At 57.5% G+C, this 27,036-nt stretch overlaps 6 protein-coding genes across 6 annotated transcripts; 3 read left to right on the top strand and 3 right to left on the bottom strand.

Moving 5' to 3' along the window:
• Window positions 1–83: 83 nt before the first annotated feature.
• Window positions 84–3,107, bottom strand: PHSY_000679 (hypothetical protein; the record flags this gene model as incomplete). The annotated part of the gene is made up of 1 exon (XM_012331314.1): window positions 84–3,107. One exon carries the CDS (start codon window positions 3,105–3,107, stop codon window positions 84–86), a length of 3,024 nt encoding a protein of 1,007 aa, XP_012186704.1.
• A 485-nt stretch (window positions 3,108–3,592) lies between these two features.
• Window positions 3,593–4,482, top strand: PHSY_000678 (hypothetical protein; the record flags this gene model as incomplete). Its single annotated transcript, XM_012331313.1, has 2 exons — window positions 3,593–3,690; window positions 3,792–4,482. The coding sequence occupies 2 exons, from the start codon at window positions 3,593–3,595 to the stop codon at window positions 4,480–4,482; spliced, it is 789 nt and encodes a 262-aa protein (XP_012186703.1).
• Window positions 4,483–4,745: 263 nt separating this feature from the next.
• Window positions 4,746–7,352, bottom strand: PHSY_000677 (hypothetical protein; the record flags this gene model as incomplete). The annotated part of the gene is made up of 1 exon (XM_012331312.1): window positions 4,746–7,352. One exon carries the CDS (start codon window positions 7,350–7,352, stop codon window positions 4,746–4,748), a length of 2,607 nt encoding a protein of 868 aa, XP_012186702.1.
• Window positions 7,353–7,888: 536 nt separating this feature from the next.
• Window positions 7,889–10,807, bottom strand: PHSY_000676 (glycosyltransferase; the record flags this gene model as incomplete). Its single annotated transcript, XM_012331311.1, has 1 exon — window positions 7,889–10,807. The coding sequence occupies one exon, from the start codon at window positions 10,805–10,807 to the stop codon at window positions 7,889–7,891; it is 2,919 nt and encodes a 972-aa protein (XP_012186701.1).
• Window positions 10,808–12,265: 1,458 nt separating this feature from the next.
• On the top strand, window positions 12,266–19,760 carry PHSY_000675 (hypothetical protein; the record flags this gene model as incomplete). Its single annotated transcript, XM_012331310.1, has 3 exons — window positions 12,266–17,423; window positions 17,929–18,133; window positions 19,370–19,760. The coding sequence occupies 3 exons, from the start codon at window positions 12,266–12,268 to the stop codon at window positions 19,758–19,760; spliced, it is 5,754 nt and encodes a 1,917-aa protein (XP_012186700.1).
• Window positions 19,761–21,071: 1,311 nt separating this feature from the next.
• Window positions 21,072–26,949, top strand: PHSY_000674 (hypothetical protein; the record flags this gene model as incomplete). The annotated part of the gene is made up of 2 exons (XM_012331309.1): window positions 21,072–21,236; window positions 22,381–26,949. 2 exons carry the CDS (start codon window positions 21,072–21,074, stop codon window positions 26,947–26,949), a joined length of 4,734 nt encoding a protein of 1,577 aa, XP_012186699.1.
• Between the last annotated feature and the right edge of the window lie 87 nt (window positions 26,950–27,036).

Raw genomic sequence — 27,036 nt, 5'->3', positions numbered from 1 at the left:
TCATGTGTGTCTTCTAAGGAACATCATCTCTTGACATCTTTTTGAGTCTGCTTTTTCCATCCATCCATCCGATCTCCTCCGCCTCAAAGATCCTTCTTCTCAGCACCAACCTCAACCCTCGCCTTGTTCAAGAACATGGTCCTGGTGACCAACTTGCACACCTCCTCGATCAGCACCACGGGCGCACTGATCCACACCACCGCCTTGACCTCCTCCGCGGTCAACCGCGTGACCTGGAACCAGTCCTGCAGGAACGGAATGGTGCAGATCGCATAGTGCAGCGCCAACGACAACGCGATCGCGCCGATCAGCAGCGGGTTCTTCCAAGGTCCGAACGTCAACAACGAGTCGGTCTCCGAGATGGCGTTGAGGGCGTTGAACATCTCCACCACCACCAGGACGGAGAGCGCGATGGTCGAGGGCTGTCGGTACGTGCTGAAGATCGAACAGTCGACGCCGTGGAAGAGACCACCGACGGCTTGGGATGCGGGGAGCGAGCATTGGTGGAAGTGCGAGAGTTGCGAGTAGCTGATCTGCGGTCCAGTCGATGCGAACAGGAACCACCATGCATAACCGAAGATCGTGGCTGCACCGACAAACGCACCCACCAACAGGTACCTTGTAAAGATCCAGCCCGAGATCAGCGGATCGTTCCTCGAACGCGGCTTCTCGCGCATAATCGTCGTGCTCGGCGGGTTGAACCCGAGCGCCGTAGCAGGCAATCCATCCGTCACAAGGTTCACCCACAACAGCTGCACCGGGATCAACGCCTCCGGCAATCCCAACAGCACCGTCAGGAAGATCGAAACCACCTCACCGATGTTGCTCGAGATCAGGTATCGGATGAACGACTGCATGTTGTTGAAGATCGACCTTCCTTCCTGCACCGCTGCTTCGATGGTGGCAAAGTTGTCGTCGGCAAGGACCATGTCGGCTGCCAACTTGGCAACGTCGGTTCCGGATCCCATAGCGATTCCGATGTCGGCCTTCTTGAGCGCAGGTGCGTCGTTGACACCATCGCCTGTCATGGCCACCACCAATCCCTGCGACTGCAACAGATCCACCAGCTGAGACTTGTGCGAGGGTTCCACACGCGAGAACAGCGACGCAGCGGAAACCGCATCGAGCTTCTGTTGTCGAGTTGTCAGCGCATCAAACTCGCGACCGGTGAACGACTTGCCTTCAAGGTCCTCCGCGTCCCCGAAGACGCCGATCTGACGACAGATGGTTTCGGCGGTGTTCTTGTTATCACCTGTGATGACAATAACTCGGATGCCAGCTTGTCTACATCGTTCGATGGCGTGACGAACTTCGGGTCGAGGTGGATCCAGCATGCCTACCAATCCGACCAGCGTCATGCGCTGTTCGAACTGCACATACTCGGCCGGACTGCTGCTGCGGTACGACTCGACGTCGAGAGGCACATCCTCCTTGACAGCAATGGCGAGCGTGCGAAGGCCCAGTCGACCGTATTCGAGCACCTTTTCTCCGATCTGTGCGCGCAAAGCCGAGTCCAGAGGGGCAGACTTTTTGCCCATCATGACGGTGTCGCATCGCTCGACGACAGTTTCAGGTGCTCCCTTGACGAGCAGACATCCGGTGGCAGAGGAGCGCTTGATCAAGGTAGACATGCTTTTCCGATCGCGGCTGAACTCGAAGGTCAAAAGCCTCGGGTTTGCTTTGCCGTACTCGTTGCTGACGGCGCTGGCTCGTTCAGCAGCATCCAGCTTGGCGAGCGTGGCATTGACGGCGGGATCGTGGTGACCAAGTTTCTCGACAAGCACCTTGAGCGCAGCTTCCGTGGGTTGGCCGACGATGGTGTAGTTGTTGTGGTCATCCAGATGAACGTGCGAGTCGTTGCAGACGGAACAAGCCTCGGCAAGTGCGTGGAAAGCGGTGCGTGGCTCGTTGAGCTTTGTCACTTTTTTGCCAAGGGGATCAGTAATCTGGCCAATTGGGGCAAACGTGCTTCCCGAGACCGAGTAGTCGGCGATGGCACCAGCATTGTCCAGGACGGAGAAGTGTGTGACGCTCATCTGATTGGTGGTGAGCGTACCGGTCTTGTCGGAGCAAATGACGTTGGTCGAGCCGAGCGTTTCGACGGAAGGCAGGTGACGGACGATGGCGTTTTTCTTTGCCATCTTTTTCGTTCCCAGCGCCAGGCAGGCGGTGATGACAGCAGCCAGACCTTCCGGGATAGCAGCTACGGCAAGGGCGACGGCGATCTTGAAATAGTACATCGCACCTCGAACCCAACCGTGGTGGGAAGGATCGTTGAAGTGACGGAAGTTGACGATCCAAACCAAGATACAGATGACGGTGATGACCTTTGCGAGGAGCTCGCCAAAGTCGTCGAGCTTCTGTTTGAGCGGAGTCTTGTCGTCATCATCCTTGGAGATCTCGGCGTGGATGTCGCCGATGGCGGTGCGAGTGCCGATCTGAGCGACGACAGCGAGCGCGGTGCCGTTGGCGACGGTGGTTCCGGAAAAGAGAATGTTGATCTGATCCTGCTTGACTGCGTTGATATCCGACACGGGATCGAGCGACTTGTTGACGGAGATGGATTCGCCGGTGAGGATAGCCTGATCTACACGGAAAGAGGAGGAGTTGATGGCGATGAGACGGCAGTCGGCGGGGATCTTGTCACCGACGGTCAGAATGAGGATGTCACCGGGGACCAGATCTTCAGAGCGGACCTTTTCGGTGGTGCCTTCGCGGATGACGTTGGCAGTGTCGGGACTGTACTCCTTGAGCGCGTCGATGGCCTTGTCGGCGTTACGCTCCTGCACCACACCGACGGTGGCATTGGCGATGAGGATGAGGAAGATGACACCAGGTTCGATGAGAGCGGCGCCGAGCGTGGTGTCTTCCTCGAGCAAGGCGAGGACGAACGAGATGACAGCGGATGCGAGGAGGATGAGTACCAGCTGATCTTTGAACTGGTCTAGGATGAGCTGCCATAGCGGGGTCGGTGGCTGTTCGGGCAAGGTGTTGGAACCGTACTTTGCACGACGCTGTTCTACCTCGGATTCCGAGAGACCCTTGGAGGGGTCTACTTGGAGTAAGGTGAGCGCCTCGTGGACGCTCTTTGTCCACGCTGAGTTCATGATCGAATCAACGGCAGACAGGTGCGACGAAAGGGATGAACAGAAGAGATGGTGGTGGAGAAGGTGTGTGAAGTGGGCTGTTCAAGAAGAACTGCATACGGCTGTACGGAGCACTGTGCAGAGCTGTCCAACTTTTGGCCACGACGCACAAGCTCGGAGCTAAAATTCCCAGACGCCACGTCCAATTATCCAGAGTAGTTGAGCGTGTGCACGGTCACGACCGCTCAGTCGGGTTTGCCGATTTGAGAGTTTTAACTGCATACGTGTCACTTCCGTTCACGAAAGACTTCGGATAAAGACCGACGGGCTCTTTGCTGACGCTGCTTCGGTCTCCGTTGCCGACTGAATGCAAATCTTGACTCATATAGCTGGTCCGAATCTCAGTGTGTCTCACGCTCTTCCTTCTCAGGCTACCGACCGAAAGTGCGCGAAGAATCAATTCCTTCGGCTGTCGAATGTTGCTCCTTTTCCCCTTGTAGTGTTAAATGCAACGGAGAATTGGGACACACCGCTCAAATGCTTTTCGTCCCCTTCACACACAGCGGTGTCATGCCGACGCAAAGCTCACTTCGAGTGTTAAGCGGTAAAGAGAGCAAAGGTGAGACATTCGAGAGTCTGAGTTCTTCTTCGTGATCGACACGTGGAGGTCATTCGTGGATGCATTGCCACTCTCGCCTCGCGCAGACACGCACGGCAAAGTCCGAACACTGAAAATCGATATCGAAAAATCTCAGATCGAATTGCCCACGGCCCCCGATCCCAATCGATCGTAGGTCTAACACTTTCTTCTGGAGAAAATGCGGGCAAGGGCAAAAGTGTCGTTCAGCGGCTCAGGAAAGATTTTTGGAAACCTTCTCGTCATCCTCGACTTCTGTCTTCCATCGCATTCTCGTCGACGGCCATCAACGACAACTCTCCTCGCTCATCAAACGCAGTCGAACATCGCTCGAACACTAATCTCACCCATCCTGCACGTCTAAGTGCTTCAGCCTTTGCCGCATCGTCCACCGCAGCCGGAGCAGCACCTCTTCAACCACATTCTCCTCATACCACAATGTTCGGCGCCTTCCGACCATCCCTCCCTTCCCTCGGTGGACTTCTCTGGAAGAACCCATGGCGACTCTCAGCCACCCGCAAATCGCGCGTTCGACAACGCCTCCGAGCCGTCGACGACGTAATCTCCACACTCCAAGCATCCTCCGTCCAGTGCAACTCCCTCACCCACGCCATCTCCTCCATCACCCCAGAATCACAAATGGCAGCAAAGGACAAATACACAACCTTCAGCAAACACGACCGCGGTTTCCGAAAATCCATCCACAAGGTCCCCAAGTGGACCAGAAAGACCATCAGAGACAATCCCGTCGGTTACTAAAACCCTCCAACTCCTTCCATCACTCTGTAAACTTGTACACTAGTCCCCATTCCATCAATCCATTCAGCATTCAGCATTGCATCTCAAGCAAAACCGCGCATCTTGTGACACTCGCATCTCATCACACCATCTCACAAATCCAGCATCGCATCCACCGAAAAACTGACAGATTGCATGCGATTGAATCAGGGTATATAATAAACGAACATGCGACGACACACCACGGGTCAAAAACGAAACACCCATCCACAACAATCCCCCGCCTAGTGACTGCAGTACTGAAACACAAAGCTGACATCGTCGTACGCCTTCTCCGCCCTCAGCAGATCATCGTGCAAGTGGTGCATCTCCTCCTTGCCGTAGTGGTTCCACGTACTAGTGTCGCCATAAAGCAGCGCATTGGACTTGATGAACTGCTTGCCGCTCTTGCACCGTTTGCACTTGTACGTGTCGTGCGTATCGCACGCCGTCTCTTCCTTGAACTGGAACAATGCACGCAGATCTTCGCCCGAAAAGTGGCGCGCTGCATCCTGCGCCTCGTCCACCACGCACGACGATAGCGACTGCTTGTGCGACTGACGCTGCAGGATCTTTTCCTCGATCGATCCCGTCGCGATGAACCGGTACACGAAGCACGACTTCTTCTGCCCGTCTCGCCACACTCGCGCCAACGCCTGTTGGTCCGACGCCGGGTTCCAATCCGGATCGAACAGCACCAACCGATTCGCGCCGATCAGGTTCAGACCGCAGCCGCCCGCCTTGGACGACAGCAAAAAGATAAACTCCTTGCCCTCGGGATCGTTGAAGCGGTCCACCAGCTTCTGACGCTTGTTGATCGTCATAGTTCCGTCGAGCCGGAACATGCCCCATCGGTTGGTGCGGCACATGCGCTCAAACACATCGAGCGTCTGCGTGTAGTTCGAAATGAGCACGATCTTGTCGTTGGTCGTGGCGCGGATCGTCTCGAGGAACCGCTGCAGCACCATCATCTTGCCCGACAGTCCCGGATTGACGTGTCGTCGGTCTCTGGGCGTGTAGCCCTCGGGAAAGTACTCTTCGCTTCCTTCCAAATCGCTCGGCAGGTCGAGCAAGTCCGGGTGGTTGCACAGCTTCTTCAGGATACCGATCGCCTTGAGCGGCTGACTACCCGTACCGCGAAGCAGCTTCTTGATCTCGGGCGATCGGATGAAGAGACGGTACAGGTCGAGCTGGAAGGGCGACATCTTGCAAAACACCACGTGCTCGTACTTGACCGGCAGGTACTTGGAGAGCAGATCGTTGGTTCGTCGGATGATGAAGCGGCTCACCAAGGCAGAAAGCTGGGCCAACTTCTGGTTGGCTTCCTCCTGCTGCTTTTCGGTCGCCTCGGCATCGCGTCCCTTGAGGATGGCGATCTCGAAGGTCTTGCGGAAGTCGATGCGGCTGCCGAGCAACTCTGGGTTGGCAAAATTGAGCAGCGCAAAGTACTCGGACAGGTCGTTCTGAATGGGTGTGCCGGAGAGGATGACACGACGACGCACCTTGATCTGCGTGAGAGCCTGAAAGGTGAGTGAATCGGCGTTCTTGAGTCGATGACCCTCGTCGCAGAGCAGCAGACCCACTTCGGTGTTGCCAAGCTCCTCTTGCAAGTTGCGGAGCGTCTCATACGACACGATCATGACCGGCTGCGTGATAGCACGTCCCGAAGCATTGCACCATCTACGCGTCGCCTCGATCATCTCGTCCTTGCTCAGCTTGCCGTCCAAAGCTAGGTTGCCAGGAGCTGCAGGCCCTAGCCACTTGATCAGCTCGTTGGCCCAGTTCCTGACGAGCGAGGAAGGGCAGACAATGATGCACTTGTCGATGGTCGACTTGCCAGCGATGGGCGACTGCTTGAGCAGCGTCCACATGAGCGCGATGCACTGCAGTGTTTTGCCGAGACCCATCTCGTCGGCCATGATGCAGCCGTGAGCGTTCTCGACGATGAGCCCCGTGGTGCATCGGTAGAGAAACTTGACACCTTCGACCTGGTGCGGACGGAGCACCTTGCCGAGGCGAGGATCGATGACTACGGGCATCTTTTCAATCTCCTTATTCTTGTTCTTGTTGAGACCGAGAATGTCCGCGAGGCTCTTGTGCGGAGTCTGCGGCGCTGCGCCAGCCTCGATGCGTTCTTCCTCGGCTGCCTGCTCCTGCTGCAGCTCCGCCTTCCTGCGCTCGGCTTCGCGGTCATCGACGGTGGGGTCGAATAGCACGATGGCGTGTTCGCCCATGGGATCATGGAGCGGGCGCGGCGGAATGTCGATTTGCCTTCTTGTTCCAAGCGCTGCGTACGAGAGCCTCGTCTCGACGACCTGGCCCTGCTTGTTGGTCATGACGGGCACCGAGAAACCCTTCTTTATGGCGTCGGGTTTGATTTCAAAGACGTCCCACTTTCGGCGATCCACGTTGAGCGAGACACCAGTGGCGTCGATTCCCTTGTATATGCCTTCGAGCGTCTTCATGGCGGCCTTGCCCTTCTTTTTGGCACCAGGCTTGCCCGACTTCGAGTCGGCAACATCGTCAGAGTCGGACCCAGCACCAGCATCACCATCGGCATCGCCCGCTGCACCCGAGTCCATGCCGCGGTAGTCGACCTTCTTGCGCTTTCTACCGCCCTCCGGATTGTCCTTTTCTCGCTGATTGGCGAAGGAGGGCGGCTTGAACGGTTTTCTCCCGAGAAGGGGTCCAAACCCGGCAGCATTGGCGTTGCGCGAGATGTCGGCTAGCGGGGAAGGGCGAGAGTATGGAGAGCTCTTGGCTTTGAGCGGCGTGTTTGCATCTGTGGTGCCGTCTCCTGGTGTTGGCGAGGGCGTGCCGCCGAGGGCGGCTAGAATTACGCTTCGACGCATGTCTTGTGCCGCACTCTGGTCCTTCTCAAGCCACTGCTGTTCCAACGTGGTGTCGCTTTGAAGCAAGCCTTGGAAGCAGGGTAGGCGATCAGGGACGCACTATGCGACGATGCAGGCACAACGCTACGCCGTCGTTATATGCCGTGTCGAGCCGAAGAGTGTCGATCTGGTGGACGACTCTGAAGCGCTTGGAGGAGCAGGTGGGAGAAGAGATGAGAGGCGGGACGGAAGAAGCGGAGGCACGCACGCCGCCACCGAAAAGTGCGTGCAGGCTGGCTCAGTCCGGCTCGCGTGTGTCACTCTCGATGGGTCGCTGAAAATTCTCGGCAGCAGAGCGCGATCTTCGGATTATTTGGCCGTTACAGAACTCGTATGTGGCTGAGTCTCTGCGTCGCCTAAAAAGTGACACTTTTCCCACTCACGAGTCGCGTAAAGTCACGCGTCGCTGCTGAAAATCCTCAACCACAAATAGCGTCACAATCTGTCTCAGAAGACAAGGTGGAAAGTATGTTGCGCAACAAGGTGATATTGCCATGTCAAGTCGATCCCGGTGACTGTTGCTGCTGTTGCTGCCCTTCTTGCTGCTCTTGAGTTGACGGAGGCGGCGATGACGGTGGAGCGTTCGACATCTTGGACTTGGTGAAGCTGCCCATTCTCGCCGCTAGTGCTTGAGCCTGTGCCGCATTGGCCTGAGCTTGGATTCTGGCCTGCTGCATGTACGCCATCTCCATATCTGGACGCGGCTGGCTCCTGCCTACGCTGACGTATCCATCCTCGTGGCGCACCAGTGGACTGCCGTACATCCTCCATTCGCTGCCCGTTCCACCAGCACCGTCGGGCCAGAAGCGTCCACGACCCGAGAACGCCAATGCCGTCTCGTAGAACCATTCGCTCTTCTTGAGGTAATGCACCACCACCGTTCCGCCAAACGGTCGTCCGAGGTATCGTCGATTGCGCAGCTCCTCTGCCTCGCCGTTGCCGTCCTTGTGGGTTGGCAAGGGTATCATGCGCGGCTGCATTGCCGAGCTGGCAAACGACCGCTTGCGTTCCTCTGCAGCGCCACGCGAGACGCCGCCAGCGCCAAAGTCAAAGCCGGGTACAGACGGCAAGTGTGCCAGGAAGGGTATATCGCGCTTGCGCCGTCTCGATGGCTGCACATCGCCGTCCATGCTGGCGGCCATCGGGTCTAAAGGATTCGGATGCAAAGCATTGATGTGACGCACCGTCAGACCAGAAGCAGGGTCGATGCCCACCTCTTCGGCAAGGGTCGGATGCCCTGCCATCGTATCCAGCATAGGTGGTCTGAGCCGCTCGTCATTGGCTTCGAACACAATCTGTTGCCAGGGAACCCAAATCTGCGTGTCGTTGCCCTCCTCGCCCCGGACCCATGTACCAGCCCAACGTCCTCCACCTTCCACTAGAGCCTCGACTTCCTCCTCGATCGTCAAGTCGCTGCGTGGCTCAACGTAGGGCAAATGCCACCGCGAAACGGTCGAGTACGACTTGGCTCGATGCTCGCCGCCGCGTCGTGCAATCTCTTGGTCGGTCAGGCCGCGTCGACCTTCGAGCTTGATCTTCTCGACGTAATCCGGGAAGAGGAAGCCATGCGAATACGCTGTTCCTGCCTTAGGATGGTCGTAGATCCAGCAACGCTCTTCGACCCAGTGGATGTCGGATCGGTTCGGATGCAAGCTCATCCACTGCGCCACCTTCTTGTCCTCCTTGCCGTTGACGTGGTGCAGCACGCTTTCGGAATGTGCTACGTACTGCACCAAGTCGCTGGAGAGCGCATAGCATTCGCCGCCCATGAACCAGTTGCGGATGAGGTAGCCCCAGTAGGTCATCTGACGAGGTGCCACGCGGAGATGTCGTTCCAGCTCTTGAAGCCGGAGGTAGGCGTCGTCGTCGGCCTTGACCACGTAGTCGGCTTTCTTCCACAACACCTGATAGCGCTGCGCCTGCTCGGTCGAGCCGCCGAGCACTTCGCGTGTCTGGCCGTGACCGTTGCCGTGCTGTGCAAGCTCATCGAGAGATGCGCCGAACTGCTGCTTTTGGTCGACGGGGCGCAGAAAGGGCACGGTGGCGTTCTCTGCAGCCCACTGGAAGAAGGCGTGCGTCTTGCCTCTGTTCATGTTCTCTTCCATATCGAGCACGACGATATCGTTGAACGTCTCCAGCTCGAGCGCGACTCGTCTTGCATGCGCGCGGCGCGGTTTACCGATGATGAATTTGACCTGAACGTTGCTGGTGGGCATGCCTGTGTGAGGATCCAGTGGAAGTTCGTGGGTGGCGTAGGTGCTTCGGATGAGATGGCGGCGCTCGTAGGAGCTGTCGATGCTGAAGACACCGACGAAGACATCGACGGGTGCCAGTGCATCGGCGTAGGCGTGTGGAAACGGAGGCTGCTTCTGGCAGTAAAAGCGCCACGGGAGCTGCTCCTTGTCAGGATTGAGAATGTAGATGATGAGCTTGGTCACCGTCACTACAAAGCTGGCGATGAGCACCAGCGCCAAGATGATTGTGACAGGATGGATAGGCCCAAATGCGGTTCGGAAGATTTTGGTGAAGAAGGACGCGAGCATGCTAAATGGCTGTAACCATATTGGAGCGGTCCTGCGACTACGACCGCGGTCCTTGGAGGGCGCAGAGGAGGTGGTGGAGAAGAGTGCCTTGTCCGTCTTGGAAGTGCGATTCCATTTTGACTTTTTCAAGCTACGTGAGCGGGTGGTACCTGTGAGCGGGGTGTAAGAAGTGCCCGACTTGCTCCAGAAAGGTTCTCCGCGAAAGCTCTTGGTGATGGTGCTGAACATGGACGCGGCAGAAGGGTTCGCAGCGCTTCCTCGTCTTGCACGCCGCAGCTTGGCGCTATCGTCGTACTCTGAGACGTCGGATTCGGTCATGTCGGCGATCTGCTGGTCGGTGAGGTTGACGCCTACAAGCGGCGTGCGGGCAACATTGGCAGGAATGGGGCTCGAGCCCGATGGTATTGGAGTGAGGTCGCCGTCGGTCGACGATGCGTAGCCGGTCGTTCTGCTCCGAGCTGTGCGGAATTGAGGGCCGGATCGATCGTCTAGAGCATAGCTGTCGGCATCGAGATGGCCGTTGGCACTATACGATGAGGCAGAATACGAATGCGATGCAGAAGGTTCTGGCCAGTATTTGCAAGGCGAAGATGGGCCGGCGACAGCAGCAGAAGAAGTGGATGAAGAGGGCAGAGCGTTGACCGGAGTATCTAGCGAAAGACGATCGTAGTCGTTGGGTCCATCCGGTCCGAGATGCACGGGCAGCGTTCCGTCGGCGGAGGAGGTGTGCGGATGTGCATCGCGAGGCAAGTGAAAGCGTGGCGGCTCCGTCGACGGCGTGCGCGTGAAGGGATGGCGCTGGACCGTCGTGGGACTCATCGCTCCTTTGGAAGCGACATGATCCCTGCGAGACGATCTGCTGTCTGCCGACATGGTCGACGTTGTTGTTGCTGCCGAGTGCAGGCTTCTACGCGGACGACATTCGACACCTCGCGGTCCTGTGAGTGAGGTGTGACGAAGCCAAGAAGCGCAGTTGTGCGATCACGTTGGATGACTTAGGGTGACGAGGTAAAGCCAAACAAAGGCGGATGCCGGCGATGCGGATCATCCGAAAGGGGTCCAATGCAATGGCGGGAAGCGGCTGTGCTCAAGCGTTTTGCGCGGTTGGCTGGTAGGTTTCGTGCCGGTGCATCCAAGGAGAGAGCCACGACAAGCCAAAGTCTAATTTGCGCGTCATCGTCGACTGCCGCCCTAAACGTGGCTCGAGTGCGGTCAAGTTCAGGTCAAGTCTACAATCCAAAATGGCAACTGTCCAGAAAATCAATGTAGCGGTGTCAGGTCGCGAGAATCCACACGTTTGCTCGCACACCGAAATTCGGGAAAGTCGTTGGCCTCGTCCGGACTGCCTCAGCTGTCACGTAGCGCCCGATGGCATTGCCGTACTCACATTGCTTCAGTCACGAGATCATCGCAGAAACCGCTGTGTGACAGCGAAGGACGCTCGCCGCTTGCAGGCTGTGCGCGGTGTCAGCCTTCTTGATTTCTCCGCTTTCGAATGCCAGCGACCCTGGAAGAATCATGCGCTAACGATGGCAAGGCTCGATATGGCCGACCCAAACGAACGGAAACATCGGAAAATGATATGGCTCGTTCGATGCGCGCATGTGGCGGTTGGATTTTTTTCCCGCTGTCTGAGCCTCATGCTTTCCTCGTCTCTGTGCCCGCCCTTCCTTCCCACTCCGGTCACTACTGTATGCCCCGATGACGCTGAAGTTACCTGACACAACATGTATCCTCAGCTAGCAAATGGCACCGGACAGCTGCACAGCGCCACCGATCCGGCTGCAGTGCTCGTTGATCCCCGCTGAAGCGAGCTTGGCGTGACAGCTCGAGACTAACAGACGCTGACGCAGCCTGCGAAGCGCTTCCCGCTCTCAGATTTGACCATGCTTTAGGATCATGACATTGATCATCCACGCATCTCCGCATTGCTCACTGTAGATGTTGTTCGCACCGGAGCCACCTGTGCTCTCTGTTGTTGCTCCTGAGTCTGCCTAGGTACGCCAACAAATTACACGGCTGGAGAGACCAACCCTATTTGGTCCACTGTCTCGCCGTCCCTTGTTCTCGCACCGCCCAAGCTAAAGTTACCTCTAGTTGTCTTTTATCTCTCGACATGCTCACCTTCACCGTCTCATCCTAGCATCGCACTTCATCCTCGATCCAGTCTTCATCTCCTTGTCCCACCGCCATCATACCGGTTCGACACCTCCAAGACCACTCACAACGCCATCTCCAGTCAGCATCTGACTTCATTCGCTTACACTCCGCATTCGACCCGCCATCGCCGTCGGCACAAGCGCTGCTTGTTGCCATTAATCGTCCGCAACCATGTCCGGGCTCGGCATCGACTTTGGCCACGAGTCCGAGGCTTACTCCACCGACACAGGCTCTCGCTTCTCGGCTGCTTCGACCTCGACATCCGGCTTTCACAGTCGTACACGTGCGCACATGATCCCCAAAAAATCTTCCATGAACAAGATGCGAGGAGTACGTCCAAAGACCGCCGAAGAAGACGCTCGTCGTGTTCGCATCGTTTCAGGCGAGCCGGACGTTCTCGGCCATGGAGCATACACCGACGAAGACTTCATGTCCCCTTCCAGCGCTGGTGAAGAGGTCATCACACAGCCTCACCAGCTTCATAGCCTCAGCGCTGCCGTCGCTGCCATGAGTGGCTACACGACCGATACCACCACCAGCGGCACCGAGACTGATACTGACCAAAGCCCGACACTCACCGAGTCCTCGGTCACAAGCGCCTCCTCGGGCGCAAGTGCCGCTCAGAGATTCTCCGAGAACCGAAAGCCCGCCGTTCAGCTTCAAAGCAACGTTGTTCGCTCCGGCAAGCCCACTAGACCGGGTCAAGCAGTATCTCAAGGACGCCCTGTTTCTGAACAGCTGCTCACAGCCGGTGGCAGGTCGGTTCAAAAGAGCACGAGCAATACCAGTCTTGCTTCGGGCTACCGATCAGACGGCGCTTCCAGCTTGGGCAGATCGGCCGAGATTCCTCGTGGTGTAGGACGACAGCGCGTCAGCATCAGAGGTGCTGCAAGTCGTCAAGGAACCCTACAAGCACGGCTCGGACCCAAGATCGATTCCACGGTCACCAACCACTTCCAGCATGAGATTTCCGGCTCAAATCAACATCAAGAGCCTGCCTCTGATGCCGAGACGGAGATCCTCGTTCCAGATGGCTTTGGCGGGCATGAGCGCACGAAGCAGCCGAGAGCACAGGTTGCAAGACGGCCAGCAACCGCTGGGCCTGCAACATCGCCTTCCCTGCTCGAAAGGATCGACATGGAGAGTGAGCCCACTCGAGCCGATTCGCAAGGGACCAGACCTACTGCCAAATGGCGAGTGGGTAGCTTCTACGGACCTGATGGCTCCGAGACCGGTCGCATCGATCACAAAACCAACACCATCAGCGCGTGTACCTCGCAGGCGGCAGGATCTGAAGTGGGTCCTGGCGCTATGCAGAGTACACTCGGCTCAGACCAAACTTCAGTCTCGCTTTCGCGCTCTCAGAGTCAGGCTCCCAAAGCCAGCCACATGCGAAGTCCAAGCAACCACGTCGAGCTGCAATCACAGCAAAGCGAGCAGAATATCCATCCAGATGGATCTACCAAGGCAGCTGCGCTCGAGCAGAATCTACGATCGCGCACCTCCCTCGCCAGCATCTCCATGCGCAGTAAGCGTGGCTTGCAAGGACTGGAGGAAGCTGAACGAGGCGGTGCACTCGTTAGCCTCGACAACTATCGCATGACTTACGATACGGGCTTGCCGATCTTGCCGCACGAGATTACCGCTCTGGATCAAGACAGCATCATGGGATCCGTTCGGCTCGGAGATGCTCAGACGATGAAGACCTCGCTCAGTCAAGGCGTCCTCCCCACCTCCGCGTCCGTCTCTGGTCATCTCAATGCTTCATCCACGAAGCAGGGCAGCACTGACGCTGCCAAGAACGGCGGCAAAGTCAAGAATCGTCCACGAAGGAGTCTTTCCGATACGAACCTAAACAAAGCCCTCCTTGAGCGCCATGGCACTCTCCTCAGTAGCAACGCAAATCCACTGCGCAGGAGCAAGGAGCTGGATCGACTTCTGGGAAACTCGGATCGTAAGCTACCTCCATCGGCTGCCAAGCCCATGACGAACGAGGCTCAGATCAAAGCTGGTCTCAAACGTAGCAATGCCGTCGCCGCGAGCGTAGCGCCTCCGCCTGCGGCGCTCGAGCAGGGCAAAGCGAACAAGGCTCGCGTCGAAGTCGATCTCGTCCTCGAATCCGATCTCGTTGTGGAAGGAGGTACGCTCCAAGGTCGAATGCAGATCCGCGTGCGCAAAGGCTCGGACAAAGAAGGCGGGGTCTTCCTCGCTCAGCCCAAGATCCGTGTGGTTGGATTCGAGGAGCTGCTTGCAGACGACACGCGCTACATCTTCTACCACCACGCTTCAGTCATCGATGGCGATCGCTCCAACAACGGTCCGAGCGAGCCGTACTACCTTCACGGCTCGCCAACGCTTTCCTCGCCGGAGACGGCGTCATTCTCCGCCCTAGCTTGCTTCTCTGGCGGTCCAGATGCAGAAGGATACGCCGAAGGCAAAGTCGGCTCGCACTCCATCCCGTTCTCGCTCGAGCTGCCCGTGTCGAAAGGTGCAAAAGGCAGTTACCGGGGCAAGAATGCCGTCGTGCGCTACATCGTCATCGGATCGGTCAAGCTCAAGTCGTCCTCGGGAGCGAACCGTTCCATCGCTCACTTCTACCGACACGTCGACCTCTTCCCCTACCTCAATCCGGCAGTCGTGCTCTCAAGCGCCAACAAGCCGATCCAGGCTACCAGCTCCAAGGGCCTGTTCCTTGGCGGCTCGGGCAAGGTGCAGCTCATGGCCAGCCTTCACCGCAACACGTGGGTTGCGGGTCAACGGGTGTACATCAACGTCGGCGTCCAGAACGACACTAGCAAGAAGATCAATGGCATGACGCTTTCGCTCATTCGTACAGTGACACTGTACAAGCCGCGTCCAGAGCTCAACGTCAGCGGTGCAGCTGCACGAAGGGATCTCGATCCGGATGCGTGCCAGACCTCGACGACGCGCAAGAAGATCGCAGAGGAGGAGCTCGAGATGGGTCAGAAGGGTAGTCGAGGCGTCGTCACAGCTCGCGGCTGGTGGACCGGTGTCGAGGCAGGACAGCGCGTAGAGTCGACACATTACATGCAGATTCCAGCGGACGCCCTGTCCGTTTCGCGAGGTCGTCATGTCGAAGTGGTCTACAGCGTCAAAGTTTCGATCGGCAGCTCGCTATCCTCTGACGTCTCGGTGGAGCTGCCCATTCGCGTGATCAACTTTGTCTCGCTCGATCCGCCGCCTCTGAAGAAAGCTGGGAGCGCAAGGTTCAGCGTCGACGCTACGCGTAACTGGGCTGCGCCCGGCAGCGTCTTCAGTGACGCCAAATCTCCCGTCAGCACAAACGGCAGCCCTACGGGTGGTGATGCCGATCCGATGGTGGCACGGCTCAAGTCTGTCGATGCGATGCGCTCACCGGGAAAGACCGAGATCTCGTTGCAGAACTACAACCAGTATCAGCAGGCAGCAAAGCTCCTGTCGCCTGGCGAAGTGGCAGCAGAACAAACTCGAAGAATGCAGCACCAAAAGTCGCTCGATTTCATCAATCATGCGATTCGCAGTGCCGCAGCTCGACGTGGGGTGGATGTCACACCTACCACTTCCAGCTCGTCTGCGCGTACACCCAGCCCGGCCGGTCTCGGAATCGGACTGGGAATGCTCGGTAGCGTTTCTGAGAGCGAGAGCAGCAACAACCAAGACAGTCCCGGTGGAAGCAGCAGCACCGACGGCACCTCCGGCGCCGAATCTGATCAAGGTGACGATACAAAGACGCCTCTCGCCACTGCACGTTACGCTTCTGGACCTTCTCAAGTTTTCCCGCCTGGTTGCGAACCATACGAGCAGCATCACCATCAAGTCCACCAAGCGCAACACGCTGGAACCTACTCCCAGCACCCTGTCGCTCTCCATTTGCCAAACGGAATGCATCATATGCAGCAGATGCAATTGCAAATGTACCAAATGCACATGTCCAACCCTGCCTACTTCCAACGCGCAAGCCCCACGGGCGGAGGAGGAATGCTTCCTATGCTACGCATCAACAACGCGAATGCGGTGTCACTCGACGATATCGGCGACGATTATGACAATGACGAGGATGAAGCACAGCAAAGAGCGAACGAGACGTTGGCGCTCAACGACGAGTCGATGGCAGAGATGAACATGGTGATCGGGTCGGCGCGATTGGACGATGAAGAGTTCGGACAGTTCGATGACAGTGTATGTGCAGGTGATGTGTACGAGCAGGACGAGCATGCGCATGTGTTGGGACAGATCAAAGAGCGGGAAGTGGAGGGAGACGCGGAGGGATGGTCGCTTCGACGTCGAAGCTCGGCTGACGATGAAGCTCGGGAGCAACGAGGTCATGGAAAAATGGATGATGATGAGGTCGATGATGTTGCCGAGGTTTCTTCCATCATGCAGATGGTCAGCATCGCGCCACCAGTCGCGCAACACGAGCAAGGAAGAATGGCTCCTCCGCCTTCGTCTGCTTCGGGCTCTTCTTCCACCATCTCGCCGGTCGCTGCCGACCAGAGCCACCCCGCCGTTCAGATTCCCACGCGTGGCGATTCGCGATCGAACGCTCAAGCACGCGTCACACGACCGCTCAGGATCACTAAAGACACCATGAACCCCACCACCCTCCTTCCACAGCAGGTCATCCGAGCAAAAGTGTCCACGGACCATCTCCCCGCCCAGCCTTCCAGCACACTTGCCCAAACATCCCAAGCTTTGAGCTCGGCAAACCTCAAGCGTCACTCTGACAACCTGTCACTCCGCTACCAGCCGCAGCTCGCGATGCACAATCGACATCGATCCACGCATTCGGTTTCGGGATTGAAACCGCTGCTGTTGCAACCTAAAGCCACGAGTGCTGGATCTTCGGTCGGCTCGAGGACGCCCGAGACTCCTCGCGAAGGTGAATTCTCTGATACAGGTGCTGAAACCATTCAGGTTGAGAAGCCAGCGCAAATCTCGACGCAGGCTCGACACGTCGAGAGTCCTCAAAAGGACTCAGGCATGCCACGATCTTCTACACTTCAATCGATCTCGTCGCTCACAAAGCCGCAGACGCTTCGACACTCGGACAGCACCAGCTCTCTCGCCTCCAACACAACCGAACCTGCCGAAGCCCTTTCCCGCTCTCATTCGACTCACAACCTCCGAGGTGCTTCGATCATGGTCCCCTCGGTTCGTAACAAGATCGCCATGTTGGAATCGAGAACGGCTACACTGCGAGAATTCACCAGCACCGAAAGCCCATCGAGCAGTCCCGCACCTAGCCCGATGAAGGCGTCAACGAGCAGCGGCAGAGTCTCGGCGATGGCGGGCAAGGTGGAGAGAGGAGCAGGAGGCGGACTGACACCCGGTGAGAGGGTGTTGGGTAGGAAGGGGAGTTACGTCTCGATGGTCGAGAGCGAAGACGGGCAGGCATCGGTGGTCAGCAGTGTGATGACGGTACCAGAGTACATGAAGGGCGAGGGGAGGGGTGAGGGGGAGGACAGGTTTCATGCTCCTGTGCTGCGGAACCTAAGATGAACGTCTCCGGACGACGTTGCTTTCTCACGTTCCGTCATTAGTATGATTGGTTTGATTTGACTCTTCGTTTTGATTGTAGATACTTTGTTTGGCGACTATTTTGAATGCTCAGGTTGATCGACATGATGATCGCAAGCTGTTTGGCCGAGGACGTGCAGCCGAACAATGCTAACCTTGAAGGTGCGGTGCTCGCTGACGACGGCAGCAGAAGGTGTAGTATCTCGTACGAAATGCGGCGGTTTACTTGACACGCCCGAACGACGGAACGCTACTTGCCACGACCGTCTGAGAAGCAGCGAGTGTGTGCGACCGGGACGGCTTCCCCGCCCATGTAGGAACAAGCCGATGCCATCTCTACGTGCAGCTGCATGATGCACGTCGGATGCTGCGGCAGTTGCCGGCAGAACTTACGCTTCGCATCCACAAGGAAAGGAATCGGTGCCAATTCAGAGTTCTGGCTCAATTTGAGAGCAATGCTGGCCAATCCCATTCGAGAAACTGTCCACTGGGCCTCGTCGTCCAACCACAAGATAGGAAGCGGTAAGTTTATCCATATTTCGCTGCGCGCAAAATCACTCCTCTTTGCTCTACTTCAGGGAAGTCTAGTCACCTGACTGCGTCGTCCTCCGGTTTGGTGAAGCTCTACAGTATTCGCTTTTGGGGTGTCCAACGCTGAGTGTGGGTGCCACCTCGAACAATCGTTGCAGGTATCAGCATGGACGCCGGAGCTGATGCCGTCGTCAAGAGCTCGCGAATTTGAACTTTGCGGCGACTTGAAAATGTCACCACGAGGTAAGAGATTCGGACTCCGATTCCTCTGCTGAACCGCCGCAACGCTGGTTGCTCCGCACATTGTGGGCTCGTGTTGCAACGCTTTTGAAGGCCGGCGTGTTCCAGGCCAAAGGCACAGCCTGTCCACTCCAAGCTTTCCATGTACAGTCCTATGCACATCCTTGCAATTCCGATGCATCCTCATAGAGCTGTTAAAAGAGTTCATCGAGACGTTCGAGAACAGAGATCGATGCGATGGAACCGAAAAAGTCGAACCCCGAAGCGATGTCGAGGCATGGGATGCGCCGATCTCTGCGAAGAATCGCAAGCGAAGAGGCGCAGCGCGTGGGTCGTCTCAAAACGCCGGCAGGAACACGCCCCTTTTTTCAGCGTTGCAACCTGACGGCAGTGAGGCTGCGAATGGATCGTAGCACGACTTGTCTGTTCGGTTGGTCCGAAGGTGTGGCTTTCTTGGCGATTGACAATAGAGCACCCAGCTGGACGCCACTTTGATCAAGGTGCAGATCCCTCGATCGCGGGCGCTGCATCGGAGGAAGCAATACCTAGATGATGGTGTAGCACGTATTGCACGTGCGTTGTTCGTGCAGTTGCGGTGAATGAGAAAAGAGGTAGCTTGAGGCTCGCTCGATCTGGACTCGGGCGAGGCTCTCCGAACTTGATGTCGGTCGCATCATCGTCAGGAGCGGCGTTTGAGGACACTGCTCGCTTCGCGCGTCGGCGCGCGTGTCACCGTCGACTCGATCCGTATCAAGCCTCGCGAGCGTCCCTTAGTCTGGAAAGGCAGCTAATGCACCCAATCGCGCACCCCGGTCACATACCGTTCAAGCCTGTCTGTCCGGTTACCTGCGACGTTGCGACAGGCGGCGGTGCTAACGCTGTCGTCGAGCTACAAGCAATGTTCAGGTCGAGACGAAGATGAAGGTGAAGCCGCTAGCACCGCCCACCGGTCAACCCCCTTCGCTGACTTTGTACGGCCTGCTGCAGAACGCAGAAGACGGCCTTGAGCGAGTTCGAGTTACAAGTCAGTCTTCCCCGCATTGCGCGGGCCAGCATGACGGACGAAGGCTATGCAATCGTCCGCGACCTGCCGCGAAAGAGCATCAGAACGTGTCGGCTCCAAACACAAAGACTCGACGTCCGGGATCAAGTGCTCTGGAAAGACGATTCGATTGTCAGGAATCTCTCATTCTGCTTAGTCGGATCGGTGTCGTCGGGGTTTGGCTGGGCTGTCGCCTCATCCCTTGAAAGCTGGACCAACCTTGAGCTTGATCTTGGCTTCAATGCTGTCACATGGTCGCCTGCTTCTTCGGAGACAAGCCGAGCGCATTCCCACACCCAAACTGTCCTTCGGAGCGTAGTGACGAAGCGGAGCTAGGTGTGTCAGACCGATGTGGGGAACGACGGGGACGAGGAAATGCTTCTGTGGCAGCGACACGAGAAATACGATTGTCACACTGGCTCGCTGGCCTCCCACGCCTTTGTCCTCTCGCGATACGATACACTGAGGCCCTCGTTCGCCGTCGCCAGAGTAGGAGAGTCGATGCGAGTCCCTTCAACTTAGGGAGCTGCAGCAGCGCATCGATCGCCGCGTAACTTCCCACAAGTGACGCAGAGAAGCTCGGTTGCGCAGGCGAAGACTTGCAGGAACCGTGACCGTGGTGAAAAGATTCAAGTGAGTCCAAATTGTTCAATTAACGAGGGCCCGTGGCCCGTCGCAGGAGCCGGGCGAGGGAGAAGACAAGATAGACCCGAACAGCAGATGCTTAGCGGCCGCCGTCCTGCGGCTCGCACCGCCTCCGCCGCCGCCTCTTTACCTTCCTGGCTCGTGGCACTTGGCGAGTTATAACAAAATGCCGCTTCCGCTTCGGAGGAAATTCAAATTGACCTCGAAATACAATCCATCCATGCCATTCAAGCCAAGCCCCAGAAGACATTTCAAAGCACAAGTGGAATGTGATGAGGAAACGCTACGCTCCCTTGAAGGGCATGCACAGCTGTGCATACATCGACCTGCACAATACCGCAGCAGCCAGGAACAGTGGACTTGATCCAAAGCGGTCCACCATCGTCTTTGCTGCCGCTGCTGCTGCTGCTCCTTTGGCAGCCAGCTTGTGGTCCTCAGTGGTCGATCGTGATGAGGCATCAAGCTGCTTCCGTCCCGAGAGGCAGGTTGCAACCAGGTCCAAGAGCCTACGCAAAGAGCTTTTCGAAATCCCCGCTCTCTTGCGTGTTCTTCTTCTCGAGTTGAAAATTCCAAGCAAAGCTCAAAGCCCACTTTTGGCTGCAGTCGCTCGACATTTCTTCTTGACCCCTGCATTCACCGCTTTCTCTCTCACAATTTGGCCGCAGGAAAATAACCAACAACTTTTTTTTCTCCCCTCTTGGGATCTGGCAGCTCTTTCTTGTTCCGGCTCGAGTCGCCAAGTGCCCAAAAAATTTGTGTGCTGCTGCTGCTGCTGCTGCTGCTGCTGCTGCTGCTGCTGCTCATGAGCCCTAGACACAGCTATCGGCATTAACAATTGGGTCGGAATGGCCGACGGACATGGTGCCGAAAAGCTGTGCAGTGCCATGCTGTGTGCTCCAGCTCAATCACACGACAGCACGGATGCGAAGCGTCTAGAGGCGCTGTTCGTCTAGCTTCGACTCCAACTTTTGACGATCGCCGAGGCGCTGGTTGCCAGACGATATGAGTTTCAACGGGACGCTGGGTGACAGAGTCAAGCGGATGGCTGTGTGGCCGGTTGACCGACGAGGTCGAGAGAACAGGCAGGATGTGCACCATACAGCGTCTCCAGCCAAGTTGCGATGCGAGGCAAAGCGTATTGGGGCGGACAATCGTGAGTCCTCGACGGTGAGCGTCGGTTGCGTGCTGACTGACGGAACAAGGTCAAGAAGGCTTGCTCCTGTGTGGTCTTTTTTTTCCCTATCGAGAGAGGCAAAGCTGGAGGAGCAGCGACGCTGAAAATTGAAAGTCAGTCCACGGCCCACGGCGAGAAGAAGCAGAGAAGGAGCCGGAGGCAGCTGGATTAGATTAAGCTGCAACTCAGCAGCAAGGCGGCAGGCAATCTGATCGGACTCGCTGCCATCCTTCTCATCTTCCCAACCCATCTCATCCGCTTCTGGTACCTTCGCATCCTCTTCCTGCTATCACCTCCATCCCCGCCGCCCTCTTCACACCTCCCCACACTTTCTTTCCCCCACCTCATCTCACTTTGCATCTCCCACAAACACGTATACATACGACGCCTCAGTCCTCATATCAATCTAGCCCGGTCGCAACCAATCAAGCCAGCCACCTATCGCCGTTCCTCCAGCCCACTACTGTACTCGTTTCTCGGATCTGCCGACTGCTCAGCAAAGATCCGGCTCAGTTGTGCTCGGCATCCCCGACCATTCTAGACGTGTCTTCACTCTATCGTGATAGAAATCAGCTCGGTTGATCCCAGCTGGTCACCTCATTTTGTCTCCTCTGCTTGGCTCATCTTCCTCGCTCCTTCACTCCCATCAACCGTCGGGACCTGAACGATATTGCGTCGACCACGCAAAAACGCACGCGGAACCACCGTTGCATCGAATCGGCATCAACAGTTTCGCCGAAGTCACTTCTTCCGCACCTCATCGACGCCAAACGCCGCCCTCCTCTCGCTGCAACCTCGCTCTTAACCGCTGGAAAAAGCATTACTGCTGCAGCTGTATTTACGCTTTCTCGGGGCTGGCCTTCGAGCACACTTTTGGTTTCCGTCTTTCGCTTTGCTGATACTCGTCAATCCTTCAGCCTTGACGAATAAGTAGCAATCTGATCGACGCCGACTTCTGGCTGCGCACCTTGTCTTCGTCTCCAAAAGCATTCCATCATCGCTAATCCCTCAGTCGCTCATCGGCATCTCGGCAAAAGCTTTGCCCTTCGAGCCTCGTCTCAACTTCGAACCCCACCTGCAGCGTAGGCTCCTCCCGGGGACCTGACGCGGTCTCCGTTGCCCAACACGATTTCCCAGCAGCAGCCGCTCTGGCCAGCGGCACTGCCAGACACGTCCGGCCAGCAGAAGCAGCAGGCATCCCAGCATCCTCAGAATTCAGCCTGGAGCACTGGTCAGCTGCCATCCGTCTTCGAGGACGGTGACACGGTCAACTCGACTCCTACATCGACCACCTTTTCCAGTGAGGTGCCCGATCCCGCATCCAGCTGTACTTCTCCGCTGCTCGACGACCAGGGCTTCTCCCTTCAGCACCATCGTCGGCGCTTCACGAATCCTGACGCTGGCCGTACTGTCAAGCCCTCGCCTCCACGGCTGAGTTTCGGAGCTCCAGTCGCTCCCCACCTCGGCCAATCCAACTTTCGGCATTACTCCCCGTATCCTGGGTTTGCCGCTCCGAATCACCAGGCAGCAGGATCGCGTCCTCGCTCGCCGGCCCCGCTCAACTTGCTATCCAACATGGACACCGCTTCATCACAGCAACAGCAGCTGGCCCATCCTTCCGGGCTTGATATGCCTATGAGCGTCTCCACAGACATGCAGGAGCAGCAATTCCACCACCAGCAGCAGCAGCAGCAGCAGCAGCATCAACAGCAACAACAACAACATCAGCAGCAGCACCAACAACAGCAGCAGCACCAACAGCAACAGCAACTATCACAATCGGTCGCAGCATCTCCTGTCACGACCAGACCGGCAAGCTCACAAGCGGGGATTCTAGACGTCACGCTGAATCACCAACAAGCGCATGCGCCATCAGCGCCTTTGCAGCTTCAGACGCAGAACCTCTCTCAGCCTTCCTACGCTTCCCTAGCTTCGCCAATGCAGCAACAAGCCAACATACAGCAGGCTCAATTGCCTCCGCAGACCGCCCAGAGCATGCAGCTTGAACCGCAACAACCACATCATCAGCAGCAGACCGAGCAGCAGCCCCAGCAGCAGCAGACTCTGTCCGCTCCACCGCAAGCCCAAATGCTGCCGGTGCAACTTTCGCAGCAAGCTCAACCGGTCCATTCTCAGGCCATGGTCCAACCATCGACGGCGGCACCGCACACACCCATGGCGGACGAAGCCGCGAAGAATGGCATGTACGCTGCTATGGCTCAAAGACCACCCATGTCAGCGCATCAACGGTCCATCTCATTAGGATTGCACTTGCATCAATTGGCGTCGCAGTCTGTGCCGCAGCACTCGGTTCCCGCCTCCGCCGAAAGCATTCAAGCCTTTGGGTGGCCACCTGCATCCTCGCAGAATGAGATGCTCATGTCGTCCACGCCTTCCCAGTCCGAGGACAGATCGATAGCTAGTCACCACCGAGCGGCTTCGCACAGCATGGCACACAATCCGGGTCTGGGTCTGCAGCAATTTGCTGCGAGCTTGCAATCTGTTCCGTCCACGCCTATTGATGCGACACATGCCCAGGTACAGGCGCAACAGGCACAAGCCCAGGCACACGCTCAGGCGCACGCTCATGCCCAGGCCCAGGCACAGGCACAGGCACAATTGCAAGCACACGCACAGATGCAGGCTCAGGTGCAAGCACAAGCACAAGCCCAGGTTCAAGCCCAACTTCAGGCGCAAGCCCAACTCCAAGCGCAGGCACAGCAAGCTCAAGCAGAGGCGCAAGCTGCAGCCATCCGAGTTGCCGCTGCTTCGACGCAGCGACCTGCTTCTGAACATTCGGAGCTGATGGACCAGATCGCCAAGCTGCTGGACGATGTCGTCCTTCAAGCAAAGACGGCTCGAGATTCCTTCCGCAGCGGCGACGGCTCTCTCAGCAATCGCTGTCTCGGCGATCTGCAAAAGGATTTGCAGCACATCCAGCATCTCTCCCACAAGAACTTTGCACCCGCTGTTCAGGCGCCGCCCGTGCCTACTTTGCCTCCCACGCCGCAGTCTTCGCAGCCTTTCGCGAGCGCCTCGTTCCCGGCACCAGTCATGCAGGCGTCCCAGCCGCAAGGCCTTGCTCCCTCCTTGATGCTCGAGCAGAGGACACCGTCTCAGCAGCAGCAGCAGCAGCAGCAGCAACAATCACATCGCGAGATCCAGCCTCTGCCGAATCTGACCCTCAGTCAAATGAAAGGTCCAGATGGCGATTCGACCCACAGCGGTCAAGTGAGTCCGACGGCGCGCAAGAGGCCGGTCCAATCCGACAGTGATCTCGCCGAACAGCCTTTCAAGTCGCTGCGATCAGAGACGGCAACGCCGGTCAACCCTCCTGCGCCTGCTCCATCAGCGCCGCCCACAATGGCCGGCTCCGCTGCAATTTTGACGCAGTTGCAAACCTCGATGCCTGCACAGAGCATGCCTCCGGCGCATGCCATGTTGCCGCAAGCTCCAGCCGCTCTGTCCAGCGGAATGCAATCGCTGAACCCATCCCCATCTACGCCGCAGACGCCCTTCGAATTTCCTCCCGGTCAAAACTTTGCTGGCCTTGCTAACGGCTTTGCCATGAGCCAGTCGATGCCCTCTAGTCCAGCCATCCAACAGCCCGGTCACATGCGTGGCAACTCGCTGCACGATGCCATGACCATGACCCCCCAGGCTGGTCAGAAGATGCAGAGCGCCGTAGAGGCTCCGAACAGCGCTGATCGCGGTCAGCCCAAGATCGCAAGGAGCGCCTTGCAGATGTCGGCCATCTCTAGCGCGAACACTTCGGCGAATTTTTCCGCCATCGACTCTGCACCCTCTTCACCGGAAGAGTCTTTCAGCAACGAAGACAGCGGCGACGAGGCCGACCAGCCTGTCGACGAAAGCCAACGTCACCTCACCAGGCACCGTCGGCACCGCGGCAGCGGCTTTTTCTCGAGCGGCGCTTCCTTTGACTTTGGTGCTCCCGACGGCGGTGCTGAAGAAGCGGCTGGTGGAGACGCGTCGATGTCTGGAGCGGATAAGAATGGACCCAGCGCCGTTCTCTCCGCCGAGCTGCGGAACAAGCTCGAGAGTATCTTCTACAGCTTCCTCACGGCTGTCTGCTCCGATCTCGAGATCACTGACGATCGAGGCGAGCTGCTGCACCAGACTCTCATGCCCAAGAAGATGGCGAGGTTGGACGAGTCGCCCGACTTTCGTCCGTTCAAATTCCGTATCCAGGCCTTCACAAACGCGTTTCAGGCTGAAGTGTACCGCAATGGCATCACGGAAGCCGAGTGCTCGATTAAAAAGATCAAGCAATTCTTGTGGACGCAGCCTTACATCTCACGGTTCAACGAGGACGGCAAGAAGGCCAAATCAAAGGGCAATCACATCTGGATCGTCGAGGCCAAGAAGATCCCGGAAGGCGGTTGGGAATTCCGCGAGTTCAGCCGCAAGATCGCCGGCGCACCGGAGAAGATCGCCTACGTTGGCCTCAAGTGGACATGGCCGCTCAAAGTGTGGGATCCCCAGGCGTCTTCGACCAGCATCAAGGCCGTCTTCTCGTGCAATAAGGTGCCTTCGTGGATTCAATGGGAGGAGAACAATCGAATCCTCTCAGGCACCCCTACGGCTGGTAGCGAGAGCGGCGAGGTGAGCGTCACCGCGCACTACGTGCACGGCGGTCAACTGCACCAGCTTCAGCACTCCTTCTACCTGCAGGTGGCTTCGATTGCCGCAGACGAGCTGCAGGTCAACGACGCTGGACCTCCAGCTGGGACCACAGCGCTTCCCACCCAGCCCGTCGCCGCAAACGGCGCATCTGAGCCGTTGCCGCCTATGGCCGATGCCGTCACCGACATGATTCGACATGGGACACAGCCGGATCTTCCGGCGCCCGGCCATGCTTTCATCAACGGACAGCCGCCCGCCAATTTCCCAAGCGAGTCGATCAACCATCAGATTGTCGAGCCGTCCAAGGTTCCTGCGGTGCTCAACGCCATTTCTTTCCCCTTCACACCGCCGGTCCATTCGGATGCGCGACCGCAGTACTTCCAGACGTTCAACAACGAAGCAGCAATGTTGACGCCGCAGCTGTCGGATGTGCCCGGTGCAGGCGGCGATGGTGGCCGAGCTGGTTCGCAATTGTCGTCTGCAATGGTGTCCCCGATGCCTGCGCATCTCAACCACAGTCCGTTCCAGAGCGCACCTGCTCAGCAGCTGTTGGGACACCAGCAGCACATGCAGGCACCGGCGTCTTCGCAGGCATTGCAACAGCAGATGCAGGTCGGCGTTGTGCTTCCGCCGCAGTCGGCGCCCATGGTTGCATCGCAGCCCGAGGGCGGACAGCCGATCAACGGAGGCAAGGCATCGAGCGAAGAAGTCCAGGTGCATCAGGTGCGAAGCATGATCGAGAGGAAGCAGCAGGCGCAAGCGGCCAACTTTATGCTCTCGATTCCTTCGCGAAAAGCTGCCATCGCCGCCGAAGCCGCTCGCCCCGCGTCCGGTCAGACGACACCCATGTCGTCGATGCCGAACGACATGGCTGCTCATCTGCCAGCTCTGAGTTCGCTTCCACCCAACGAATCGCTTGCGAGCGGTCTGGCGCCCAACGTCATCAATGGCGACGTCACGCTCTCGCCGGCAATCAACGTCAACTTTGACGCGTTGGGAGAGGCTGGTATGCAGCTCGGTCTGCAGAACAACCTCACCAATCAGTCGCAGCAGGGCCAATGAGGCGCTCGAGGCATCACTGAGGCCTCGCTAGGCCATCTCTGCTCGAATTGCCCTTTAGGTGGAAAGCCTTGCATCTGCACTTTCTCA

Source organism: Pseudozyma hubeiensis (genome assembly GCF_000403515.1).
Source record: "Pseudozyma hubeiensis SY62 DNA, scaffold: PHS9, whole genome shotgun sequence".
In the NCBI taxonomy this organism is placed as follows: domain Eukaryota; kingdom Fungi; phylum Basidiomycota; class Ustilaginomycetes; order Ustilaginales; family Ustilaginaceae; genus Pseudozyma; species Pseudozyma hubeiensis.
This window is presented reverse-complemented; position numbering and strand designations above follow the sequence as displayed.